This window comes from Corapipo altera, unplaced genomic scaffold (genome assembly GCF_003945725.1).
Source record: "Corapipo altera isolate COAL_440 unplaced genomic scaffold, ASM394572v1 23, whole genome shotgun sequence".
NCBI classification, from domain to species: domain Eukaryota; kingdom Metazoa; phylum Chordata; class Aves; order Passeriformes; family Pipridae; genus Corapipo; species Corapipo altera.
In genome coordinates this window covers 6,960,762-6,973,733 of record NW_020884878.1, presented here as the reverse complement: position 1 = coordinate 6,973,733, position 12,972 = coordinate 6,960,762, and the positions used below count along the sequence as shown (strand labels likewise).

Below are 12,972 nucleotides of genomic sequence, written 5' to 3'. Positions count from 1 at the left end.
TCTCTTTCTTTCTCCCTTTCTCTTCTTCCTCTCTTTCCCTCTCTCCTTCTCTCTCTCTAGGAAGTCCTTTGATATTTGTTGTAGACCATGGATTTGGATAGAGAAGACCTAGAAGTTATTCAGAAATTTTCTCCTTGGCGAAGGCAAGTTGCTATTCTATGCCTTGTTTTCCATATTCACAGATGACACCAGTTTTCATGAAGGAGTTTGAGATGTGAAATGCCTGCTACAGAAAACCTTTTCAGGCTTATTCTTGTTCTTGCTTTCCTTTTCATTGTGGTGAATTGGCAGATAATCACAAAGAACCAAGGCACTTACAAGGAAGGCACAGCTCAAAGATACCCACATCCCACACAGATTTCTGGGGTTTTTTTCAGCCATTTTGAAAACAACAGCTTTTTCTATTCCTATCTGGTCAAGATGGTATCCCCCGGGGTTGTCCTGAGAGACAGAGATCAAATTATGGAGATCAGGATGAAGAAAATGATTGAAAATGTCAGGTATAACAAATGTATATCAGTGGCCTAAAGGTAAGATGTATGTTAAGAAAGAAAGAGTTCTGTCATCATGCAAGAGAGACAATTTTGGAAGTGAGAAGTGTCCTTTGTCACCTTACAGCTTCCTTAGGTTGCTCATACTTGTGGAAGACGTCCTACTAAGAGGAAGAGACAGAGCAGAAGAACTGTCCCATGACTTCAGAAAAAAATGGAAACCAGTTTCCAGAAAAGTCTCTCATGATGTCACATTCATGTAGAGCAATTACGAAGTGGCTGGTCTGTCTTATGTGTCTCTTGCGAAGAGGATTAGCCTACCAACCATGTAACAATGGGATAACAAAGGGACATGAATCTCTGTTGAGAGAGAGTGGAAGGACAGAATGTCTGAAAGCCTGTGTGCTCGTGTTCATGTCCCAATTATCCAGGAGATTTCATTTATTTGTCTGCAAAACTAATGAAACTACTCAGTCTGAGCCTCTGTAGTTGCTACAAGAAGTAATGTGTGTAGGTCCTATAGCCTATTTGGCAATATTTTTTAACCTGGAAATCGAGTATGGGAAGAGTTAGTGAGATGGAGATCTTTAGCACAAAATGCCTGTAAGCATAAAAAGTGTAACCTGAAATCCTCCTAGAAATACATTTTTTCAACCGCTATTTTTATAAATTACTTGTTTCTGTGGCATTTACGATCATTTCCTTCCTTAGAAATGTCATTTCACAGTTGTTTGGTCCACAAAGCACAGACCTTCTCTGGCTTCTGCCTTAACTAACCAACCAGTATAAATTTCTGTTTAAATTCACAGCTGTCTTCACTGAATGTGAGTAAATGAGCCTGTCAGGTTGAGCTGACTAAACTTTTCTTGTCTTTGGGATGCAAATCTTTTCAAGTATATTTAGGTCATATCTATTTGATTTTCATGGGACATGGGAGAGGGGGAGAAACTTCTTCTTCATGAAGGAAAGAAAATGAAAAAGATGTGATTTATCACTGTTCAAAGTCACTGTCAAAGTCATCATGCTTCATGCAAGAACCTGGAGATGCTGGGCTTCTGTTTCCTTTATGTTTGTGTGAGAAACAGGGTTTCTCTCCATCGTTTTAATCTTTTGCTTATGTTTTAAACCATATTGGGGGTGTGACTGGTAGCTGTCATAGGAGACTCAGGTGCAATTTAGCGACTGGTTCAAATTCCATAGCTATACTGCTGGTAGTTAGATGTTTTTAATGCCTGACCAAAATTGTTCATCAAATTCCTCACCACTTTCCATATTCTTTACCTTTCTGTCCTGGATACCCAGCAATCTGCTTCTTTTAAAGTAACGTTCCCCTGACACAAAGTCTCAGAACACCGCTCAAAATTGCCCAGCTCATATTTAATTCATGTTTGGATTTCCCCAGCTGGAGATGCATAAGTATATACTATGACCAGCAGACTGGAAAACCCCAGATATTCAAGAGCTGGATAAATAACTCTTAATAACATGGAGCATAAAGTACTTGCAGTACCTCTTAGTCCTCCTCCAGCTCATAGGCAGAGGCAGAAACAGGATAAAAATCAGTGCTGTGCTCAGATAGTGCAGCATTTCAGACATGATCATCCTTAACACAAATCCCTCTTTACTACTGGTTTATATAATAATTTTTTCCAACTTTTTGTCAGAGTCACATGCCCAGTCTACATTAATGTATATGAAAAACCAGACATAAACATGTAATATTCTAACAGTTCTGTGGTAAAATTTTGCTGCAAATTTTGTAAACTTTTATTGTAAAAATGTAAGAGTTTTCATCTTGACAGATGATAAAATGTATAATTCACTGTGTGCAGAGGGCTGGTCTGGCTTTGCAGAGGTGGGAACCAAAGCTTAATACCATCCAGCAGTCTGTCTGTCAAGCTTTCCAGTTACAAAAGACATATTTTACAGTGTTTCTGGAAAATAAGGCCTTCTGAGCTTTTTGCAGCTGGATTCTGAGGTCATGTTTTCAAGAACATTCAAAATGCAGCTGGGGGAGGAGACATGGGTGCAATTTTCATTAGCAGTTGAGTTTATTAAGCAGCTATTATTAGGTACCAGTTCTTCCCAAATGTAGATACCATTAAAAGTCTGGCTTATGACATTAAAGGTAAAACTACACAACTAACTGCCTTGAAAGTTCAGAACATTTTTAAAATACATTGCTTAATTCCACTGAAGATCATAAATGGAATTGGATTGAGATCATATAAAGGATTTCTTAACATGTGGTTGGGATGACTTGCATAATCTACTTTTATATGACTTATAATCACAATCAAACTGCTGTTTGTGAGGAGTAAGACCACAGCAGAGCATGTTCCGAAAAATCAAACATGTGTAAAGAAAAGTGAAGATTACTGACGACAACTGGAACTAAATATTATAAAAAGTTCTTAATTTGAACAGTCTTGTAATGGAATCACAGGGAGAGGACTCTGCTTAGTCTTTCCCCACATAATAATGGAGAAAAGAGTTATAAAGATTAATTATTTATGAAGACAGCCTGCATATTCCACTGCTTAATCAGTGCTTACAACACCAAAGAAATCTTCTCCAGCTGAAGATTCTAACTGTGGTAAGAACAGGAGTTTTATGAGGAGTGACAGAAGAATTTTAATTCTGTGCCACATTTGCCTCTACTGTTCCATGGGTTTAGCCTTGCCCAGTTTAATGCAACAAGCTCTTTCCCAATTTCAGGATTGTAGTTTTTTAGCTCTTAGCCAAATCAGACACTGTGGTTTATATTTTATATTTATACTTCAAATTCTGGTGTGACAGAGGTTTCAGTTGGATACCATTTGCTGTGATCAGAAGTGTGCTTTCAAATAATTTTAAATATTTTATAGATTAGCACCCAAAAGGAAGCAGAACCTTGAAGAAAAATAACTGCTACATCAGCTCCTTTTCTGTGGCTGCTGATGAATTAATGATTATTCTTTTACATCCCTTAGACTAATAGCAGGCATGAAAGGCTTCAATATTCAGGATACCCACAAATATTAGAAGAGGTAGAATCCTAGATAAGTTGTGATGAATTGGGGCCAGTCACTGGGAGAGGGGGAGTTATGGGTCACTTTTTAGTGCAGGGAGTAACTGTCTCCTGGGAGCATCCCAGGATATCTGCAGGCAAGAGGAGCAAGGGACCACTGCCTGGGGGTCTTCTTTACTTATTGCATTTGAACACAATAAATAATGAAAACTTGCATAAGAGTGTGTGTGTGTGTACATATACATGTGTGTATACAAAGGGAAGGGGAGAGGGGAGAGAGGGAGAAAGTAAACACATGGTTTATATATTTGGATTTGTGTAAAAATAGAAAAATCAAAGGTATTTGATTTTAGATTGGCAAATTAGACAAAAGAAAGAAAAAACATATACACACAGCTGTTCCTCTAATGAGGAGAGGGAGAGAGGTTTCCAAGAGCCTAGTCCACCATAAGATGTTGATTAACCAAACCAGCCGTTATTTAATTCAACTTTCTCTGAAGTATTGAGGGCTTTTGGAATGCCCTAAAAATCAAAATGCTCGGGTTATCTAAATCAGATACAGTACTTTTTTCCTCATCTCTTTCCTTTTGATAGAGTTTCCATTTGATGCTTGTTTGGTTTTGTGTCTTCAGATTCAATGTTTCAGAAAGCAAAGCAGTCTGGAGTTAAGTGGTGTACAGAGCCTGGTTGATCTTCTTCAATCCTCTAAAGCTATCTTCAATGACTGTCTTATTAGTGGGATAAAGAAAGGTGCAGTGCTCCACGGGACCAGTTTTTGTTCTTTCTGTGCTGTGCTCTGAAATAATTTTTCAAGGATCTAAGTGGATGCTGAAACAGCAGTTTAAAAATTCTTTGCTTTGATCTGAAATACCTGATAAAAACATATGGATTTTCTGGAGTTCTTCTTTCTGTGTTTCTATTATTTTTATTCCATTTACCAGCCTGAATGACTCTACTTTATTAATGTCTTGTAGCACATAGGTAATAAATGTTAGGCTACAGATGACAACAAAATCCCGAAGTGATTTGCAAAAGCATCAGTCCCCTATTCGCTGTTAGCTATTTAAGTGGGCTTCTGAGATAAGAACAATGACATTTTCAAATGTTTGTTTCCCCTTTCTTATTAAAGGCTGATGTCTGTCCTGTATGTTGCTATAGTCCCTATTTACTCAAAACCCACAATAATCTCTTCCCTCCATTCCAAGCTACCTATCCATGCAAATGTTACATGAGACTTATCTAAAAGATGGGCTTATCCTAGCATCCTTATCTCTGTGTGTAGATCTGTGAACACACTTTATAAATTATGTATTGTGTGTGCACTGTGCTTGCCTGGGCCATGTCAGGTCTGGGGCTGCACAGAAGGGGAGCTGGGAGTGACTGATTGTACTGAGCCAGGAGAGGAGACAGCAGACCAGGATGCACTCATAGCCTGAATCATAGAATCATAGAATCAGCCGGGTTGGAAAGGACCTCCAAGATCATCAAGTCCAACCCTTGATCCAACACTGCCGTGGTTACTAGACCATGGCACTAATTGCCACATCCAGTCTCATCTTAAAAACCTCCAGGGATGGAGAATCCACCACTTCCCTGGGCAGCCCATTCCAATGCCTGATTACCCTCTCTTTAAAGAATTTCTTCCCAATATCCAACCTAAACCTCCCCTGGCACAGCTTAAGACCATGCCCTCTTGTCCTACTGATAGTTGCCTGGGAGAAGAGACCAACCACCACCTGGCTACAACCTCCTTTCTGAGGATCGTTGGAAGTTCAAAACTGTCATTCTTTCCTCTTTAAACATTATCCTTACATTCCTCTGTAATTTTACTCCTACTAGTGATGTCCCGGCAGCATTAGCAATGAGCCAGGGCACCAAAGGCCTTGCCATTTCTTTTTAACATCTTCAAGCTATTTTGAGTCACTGGTGCTGTGTCTGGCCAAGTGGAGCCCATAAATGGTGCAGTTTTCCTTGCTCGGCTTTAATTGGCCTGTGACAGTGACATTGACATTGCGGTTGCAGACACATGCAGATTGGAAATTAATATACTGAGATAGGTAGTTATGACAGCATTTAAAAGTCAGACCATCCAAGCTCTATTAAATCACTTAATAAAAGCTGAGTGAAAGTATCTAAGAAGCATGAGAAAACCTTGGATTACCTTATTTAAATTTGATACTTAATGAAAATATAAATATTTAAAACCCATGAAGTTATTAGCTAAATTAACCAGAATTATTTTAAAGGTACAATTTACTCAGCCAGATCATCAGTCAAGGCAATCTTCATTTAAATTGATGGAGCTATGTCATCATACACAGCTTGAGCTCTACATCATAATACTGATAAAGTCATATATCTTTTTTTAAGTATAATTGCATTTAGAGCATGAGGGTTTTTTTGTGACAGCTACATACATGTTTTTCCTATGACTTAAGCACCATAAAACCACAATATATTAAAAGAAACCAGTTATGATAACTTACCATTCTGTAAAGTTTATCCTCCAGATCCTGATTAATTCTTTGTAAGGCTAGGTAATTGTTTTGTATCCTAAAACAAAGATGATATCATGTAATTGAATGCATTGTTTTTCATGTTGTTTTTTATCTGTATTTTCACATCAGTACAAAACCTTGGCTTGCATTATTTGAAATCTATTTATTTATCACTCCTGTTGCCAGTCAGTGGTTGCCTTTGAAATGCAATTACCACCTGCTTCCTAAGGAAACTTCTTTCTCATGTTTGCTTACTATATTTAGCAGCAAATTCCATCAGGAAGTGAAAATCTGTTGGCCATTCTGCACTTGCATGCAGCTTAGGAACTTGCACAAGGAAACTGTAGCTTTACATCAGTCTCAGGAATAATATGTTAGAGAGGAAGCTTGAGCTGTAGGCTTAGGCAGCAGAAAAAACATTGTGGAGGTCTCTTAATAAAAACAATTGCAGCAGAATCCTAATGAGTGTAGCAACATTCAGGCATCAACATCATGACTTAGAAGAGAATATCCCTTTTTTACACCAAAGTTCAAGGGATTGCCTGTTCTCCAGACCTAAACACATCTTTCTTTAGGAAATGTATTTAGATACTTTAGATGGGTATTTCTTTTTAAGAATTGAATGGACTCAAAAAATGAGGCTTTCCTGCTTATTCCAGAGCAATACAACAAAGAAAAGTTTCAGCCTGTGTATCTTTAGGCTACTTAGATGGTAACCTTAGTATTGTAATGAATGAGCTGTGCAGCCTGTGGGAAAAACACTGCTATTTTGGTAGTAGCTGTGCCTTTCTCTTCACAGAAGGTAAGGAGGGTAGCTCCTTGGTCTTGTTAGTACCCATCATCTCAGCAATATGTATTACAAATGTAAAGCAAATGTTAGAAGCTCAGCTGTGAAAAATTTGTCTGAATAAATCAGTATGTTTGTACTGATCAATAGGTCAAAGTATTTTCATCAGTGAGCTGATTTTAGGTAATGTGCGAGTGTGTTTGCTGTAAGAGTGAACTCAGATGCAATACACTTATATACAACAAAAAGGGACTTCCTCTGAGCATAGTTTCCGTGGTGATCAGGAAGGGACTGGGATTAAAGAAGTCTCTTGGATTTATCATTTGGTTAGTTAAAGTGCCTGTTGAAACTGAAATGAAGATCTGTATTTGAATCATGCCATGGCTGCAAATTGAAGGGTCCAGCCCACCCATTCCTGGTACATGATGCTTCAAGTCTCTCCCAGCTTCTGTTGCCATGGAGATTTTCTTTCCAGTTAAATGATCAGAATTCTCCATTCAGGGCAGGCCAGTGGCTTGCAGTGCCCCTCTTGAGGCGTGAAGAGCTCTGGCTGGGGCTCCCGGCAATACAATAACATCTGCTGCATGGACCTGAGAGGGGATGTCCATGCCAAGGACATCTGCTCTGTGGATATAAATAATGACATCCCCATGGGTGAAAATCCTCAGGATACCAAGAGTCAGACTGGACTCAGGGCAGCCATTTCCAACATTCATTGCAAGCCTGGGGGAAGTTTCAATGTTGTCTATGTTTTACAGAGCTGCTGAGCAGAGGCTTCCTCCCTGTGAGGAGGATCAGTGGTAAAGTGTGTTTGCTAAGGTGTTGACATAAATGGGCTGAAAATATGTGAGACTTGCACCGTGAGACTTGGTCATTGCTCATCACTTCTCGTAGTACCACTGTGTTCATGTCCAGGTGACTTAAAGGATTGACTGAAGTTTACAATTCTTTGCGTCGTCCATGCTCCTCACAGCATTTACCACCAAAGCTCTCTACAGACATTTATTTTTCAGCTCTAGGTGTATTTGGGATTTTCACAGCTATTTAGCTGTCAACACAACAGGTGTACACAACAGGTACTCTGTACCCAGATTTTTGTGGCACATGAGAAGGCAGAGATTATCTTGATAAACAGTGAAAAAAAGGAGGGTTACAATGGCTTTGCCTGCAGCTACTCAGCACAAATATTTTGTTTTGCTGGTAGGGCCGAGTGCTATGGTGCAGGAAGCAAGAATTTAGAAAAATAAAGTAGTGCCTGCTGGCTGAGACCGGAAGTGTCTCAGTATCTTCTCTGTCATAGTCTACATTTTTAATCTAGTAAAGCAAAATAGAACAGGTTAAACTTGCGTTGCACCCAGAAAGCTTGTGGCTCAAGTAGAGGTGGTGTAAAAACTGATTTAAACAGTTAGCACCTTCAAGAGATTGCATGGGTTCAAAAGTATCTGCATAAATTCCTGAAAGAAAAGAGGGCAAAAAAGTTCGTTCAGAGCTTTTCTAGCTTAGGCGTCTCTCTAACCCATTCTGCTGTGCAGTGGTGACCTATGTGGACAGCTCAAGGGAGACTCTAAAGGTTCCCTTTCTGTAACTTTAGATCATGAATAAAAACAATAATTACTACTTGAATATCAGACTTGTGATGGTGACAATGTGTCACTGGATTTACTCTTCAGCTTCTGTTGTCACTTTTTCTCTTGATATGGATGACTGAAAGGTTGATTACCATTAATATAATTGTTTCTCAATGACAACACTTCCATGCCGAGACGGTGATAGAGGGTTTTTGCAAGAGATTATCGTGATCTACTTGTCTGTTTGTAACTTCTTTTGCCTTTGCCTATCAAATCTGTTGTATGTTTAGGAGAAAGTAGCCCACAAACATTATTTCCCTAAGACATTTATTTTGCACTGAAAAAATTGACTGCCTCCCAGTAAAGTCAAATCAAATCTAAAAAAAAATCCACAGTAAGTAGGAAGTTAAGCTTCAAAAAGTGTTTCTATTGAGAACAGTATGCAAAGGTAGTCAAAATAAGCACAAACACGTACACACATCACAAGCACATACACATGCACATATAAGCAAACCCAAATTGGAAATTCACTGTGCCAAAAGAAGCATCAGCAAATGTAGGTGGCAAGGAGAGAAATGGACCCAGAAATATAGGGAAGGAAGTGTTCAAAGAGGAACAGAGGCAGATCAATCTTTGGGCTAAACTCTAAAATAAAGCGAAGGAGAAATAAAGAGCAGGGAAAATTATTAAAATTTGAAAATGATCAGATGAACAAATGGTAACTTAACCCTGTTTGCAGAAAACAGACACCCAGGTAGCCTGAACGTTGTGAGGTATGAAATACTTCAGCATTGTAAATCTGGCTTTGTAAATAAAGTGAAGAGTAGGTCAGCTTCATTACCCTGTGAAACTGCTATAAGGATAAACTCATGTGAGTCAATAACCTATTATCATTTATTGATGGATTTTGTGTTGTTTGTATTATTAGATGTTACGCATATGACTCGAGGTGCATGTATCTGCACCGATTAAATGCATGTTTAGACTCTTGATCAAATTAGGGTCTAATGAAAAATATTCTGACTATGTTAAACGTTAAGTGTCTATGCTTTCTTTACAGAAGCAAATTTCTCCCAGAGTGCAGTTACTTTTGAAGAGTGACTGTTAAAGTAGCAGCTTCTTGTTCAAGAAAACTTTTGTCTCTCTCTTATCACAAGTTACACCAACTTCCATATGAAAACAAGAGAGTTTTCCCCCCAGGATTTCTGTGACCCCCTTCAGCCTGTGAATTGTCTTGCTTTTGGTGAAACAAAAATGTGTGAGGGCTAATCTCAGTGCTAAATACATGCTGGTATGGGTTTTACCCTATTTCCTGGTAAAAGATAGGGTGGGGTCCTCAACAAGTTGTTACCCAGAGCAGGGTCTCAAGAAGGAAACATCATGTGAACTTTGGAGTTCAGAATTAGTTCCAAGATTGGTTTCTGATTTTTTTTTTAAATTTTAATTCATAAAAGCCATGATAATCATGTCAGATAAGGGACCACTGTGAGGTATATGAAAACCCCAATCTCTTTTCAGTCACTTTTCAAAACTGAACTTACGCTTTACAGTTAATATTTTCAAACCTACTCAGCACTGTTCTGCTTTTTCTCACACTGGGAAAAAAAAAAAGAGGCTACTTCTAAATGTTTGTAGTGAGGTTGATATTCTGGATAAATTAAGACAAAGAGTTTCAGAAAGGATTAAAAAAGGATGGCCATTCAGCCTCTTTGAAAAATTTTGCACTTTACAGTAATGGAAATTTAATAACAGAAATGTTCTCTAGTATGCAAGTGGGATCTTATTACAGAGGATTTTTTTTATTTTGGGGGGGGTTGAATTTCTCTCCCTGTGCAGTGAATAAAGGAAGAGACACATTATTGAAACTAATTCAACTTCTTTCTTTTTCTCATATTGGTTTTCCTCTGTGACATGTTGCTGACATGCTGTTGGATGACAGGCTTTTTTTCAGACATTATCGTTCTCCAGGTTGAGAAATCTAGTTGTTCAACTTGCAGTATGCCTTGCTATTCTCAATAGAAACATTTTTAAAGCTCACCTCGTAACATATTTTTGGCTTCCATTATGATATGTCTTCAGGGGAGTAATCACCTGCCTGAAACATAATTTTTAATATAAGTTTTCTTCATAATATGGTACAATGTTCCATTAGAATATTGGAAAGTCAGTTCTGCTAATGTGATGTTTGGGTATGAGTGCTAGACTTTGCAGTGAGCACTTCACCTGAGTTTCAAAGGGTACTTAACTCATTAGAGCCCGGTGAAGTTGATAAGAGACTTCCTACTGACTAAGAAGCCCCTTTGTTTTAACAGAATTGGGATGGTCAGCCCCTCTGCTGCTTTATGACAGCTATCTGAATTAATGCTTCAAAAAACAAGAGTACCACTGTTCCCTGTCCTGGAATGTATCAGAGGAAATTAGATCAAGAATGAAGTTTCTTTAAATGGCTCTACTCTAAGTGAAATGATAGGAAAAATATTGTTAACAACAAAAAGTGTTTCGGAGAATCTCCAGACTGCTCTGGATAGACATGTGTAGATTTCAAAATCCCTGTGTCACCTGCACATTTTAGTCTTGTTTTAAGAAGCATCCCCAGATAGGGAAGCATTTAAGTTATAAGACCACATAGGATGTTTCCTAAATTATGAACTTACAGATTCATTCTGTTTAAAATTTTCATTTAGTGGTTCGGTTGACTCAGTTTATTGGTGTTTTCTGGCTCTGTTTTGGTTTGGCTTTTGCCTTCTGCAAGAAATGAAAAATATTTCTTTGCGTATAGCCCTGGAATGATTTGTTCTGAATTTAATTTTGACTCATCCAATGAACTAAATCAAACAGTTCCATTATAACATCAGTTTAGGAAAGTCTCACAAGACATGCAAATACATTCCTGCATAAATGGATAATTCTAGTATCAGAAGTTTTGCAATCAAATGAAAAAATGGATATTAAGAATCACTGATAAATTTAAAGCTAGACTACAGACAATTTTAATCACTGTCAGGAATGTCAGGAGTGCATGCTTAACAGAATTTATCATTAATATTAACTGGGTCCCCATTTTGAAACAGCACTATACCACAGCCACAACAGTTTTAAATAATAGCTTTTCAGTATCATTCCATTCTACTCGAGATTAAAAGAAATTATTTGCTGTAGCATAATGTGAAATGTCTTAATATTATTTGAATTGAACATAATCTCAGCTTTGAGTGATGAAGAGCCAAATTCTATTCTCTTGTATCAGTGCAACGAAGAGTAACAACAGAAAATGTGCAAAGTCATTAAAAAAAGATAAATCTGTATATATGCAGTATAAATACATATATATGTAGTGTGTTTATAACCTTTGTATTTGTAACACAATGTGGCACTAATCCACATGCAGGTTTACACATAAAAATGCCATATATGTACCTATATAGGTGCATTACTATTTGCATATTTGCTTTTAGTACAGAGACATCTTACATATCACATGTAAATAACTTCATGTGGCATGTAAAATATATTCAGATAAGTGAAATATATATGTGCAATATAAAAACATGATATATAATCAATAAATAATAAATTATGCATGTTTGCAACTATGCTTATTTTTACTTACAAATATCTTTAATACAATCTCTTGTAAATTCCTAATAACTGTTTATTTCAAAAAGTTAGTTACTAACCTTCTCAGTTTTTCAGTTACTTTTTCAAGTTCCTCCTGAGCACGTCTCAATTCTATTTCAAGGTACTGACGTGTAGAATCAAACTCCGTTTCAAGCATTTCCAGCTTATGGGTAGTGTACGACAGACGCTTTCGTAATTCCCCCTTCTGTTCTTGCAAAGTACTAGAAAAACAAAGACCACAGCTGTAGAATTTAGCTGCTCCCAAAAAGGCTTTTCATGATCCACCCTTTGACCAGTTCCCTAGAGTATAGGCTGGCATCTAGCCAGAGAAGTGTGCTTCATAATTTGTTTACTGCACTTTGAAAATCTTCTGGTATAGGCAGTTGACTATCTTCCCATCTGTCCTGTCTAGTGCATTTTTTGCTACTAGCTCATTATCCATAATGGAATACTTTGTGAAAGAATTTTCATTAAAATACAAAACATGGTCTAGAGATTGGTTTCACACAGGAACTTTCATTTAGAGTTATCTTACCGTACTATTATTGAAGTAGCAGATATCTATAGAGCAGCAACTCTAAATAAACCATGCAAAAATATTTCCTTGCCTTAAGTCCAAATTACAAGTTTGTGGAGGAGGAAAATTTTGTCCTATTTGATTCCATTTCCACTCCAAACCCTGGCCATATAGATGCTAGAGATATTATTGTTCAGCATTTCATCTGGCAAATGGTAATTAATATAATCACGGTTTTAAGGTTATGACTATTTTCCTTTTTTCCCACTTAGTTGGGAGCCAAGAATTCCCAGACTCAGGTGTAATCCCCAATTTTTCACTGTTCTTTCAGTAAAAAATTTATGCCATGGATTTAAGCTAGCTTTAGTTATACTCTTTGACAAAACAAAGCACTAGGCATAGAATTTGGGGAAAGGAGTTTTTTCACTTTATTGTTTTCTCTATTTTAGAGATGACATAAGACAGCATAAAGCCAGGCGATCC

At 37.6% G+C, this 12,972-nt stretch overlaps 1 protein-coding gene across 6 annotated transcripts in view; it reads right to left on the bottom strand.

Annotated features, from left to right (window-relative positions):
- Positions 1-12,972, bottom strand: part of BEGAIN (brain enriched guanylate kinase associated) — a 161,388-nt gene that overhangs the window by 49,472 nt on the left and 98,944 nt on the right. For 5 of the 6 annotated variants that reach the window (XM_027637791.1, XM_027637796.1, XM_027637795.1 and 2 more), the window contains 3 exons: positions 12,032-12,193; positions 10,393-10,449; positions 5,988-6,054 (listed from right to left, as the gene is read on the bottom strand). In XM_027637791.1, the coding sequence (XP_027493592.1) occupies positions 5,988-6,054; positions 10,393-10,449; positions 12,032-12,193 (286 nt within the window). The remainder of the gene's footprint in view (positions 1-5,987; positions 6,055-10,392; positions 10,450-12,031; positions 12,194-12,972) is intronic. The other variant, XM_027637794.1, reaches the window with a different exon arrangement.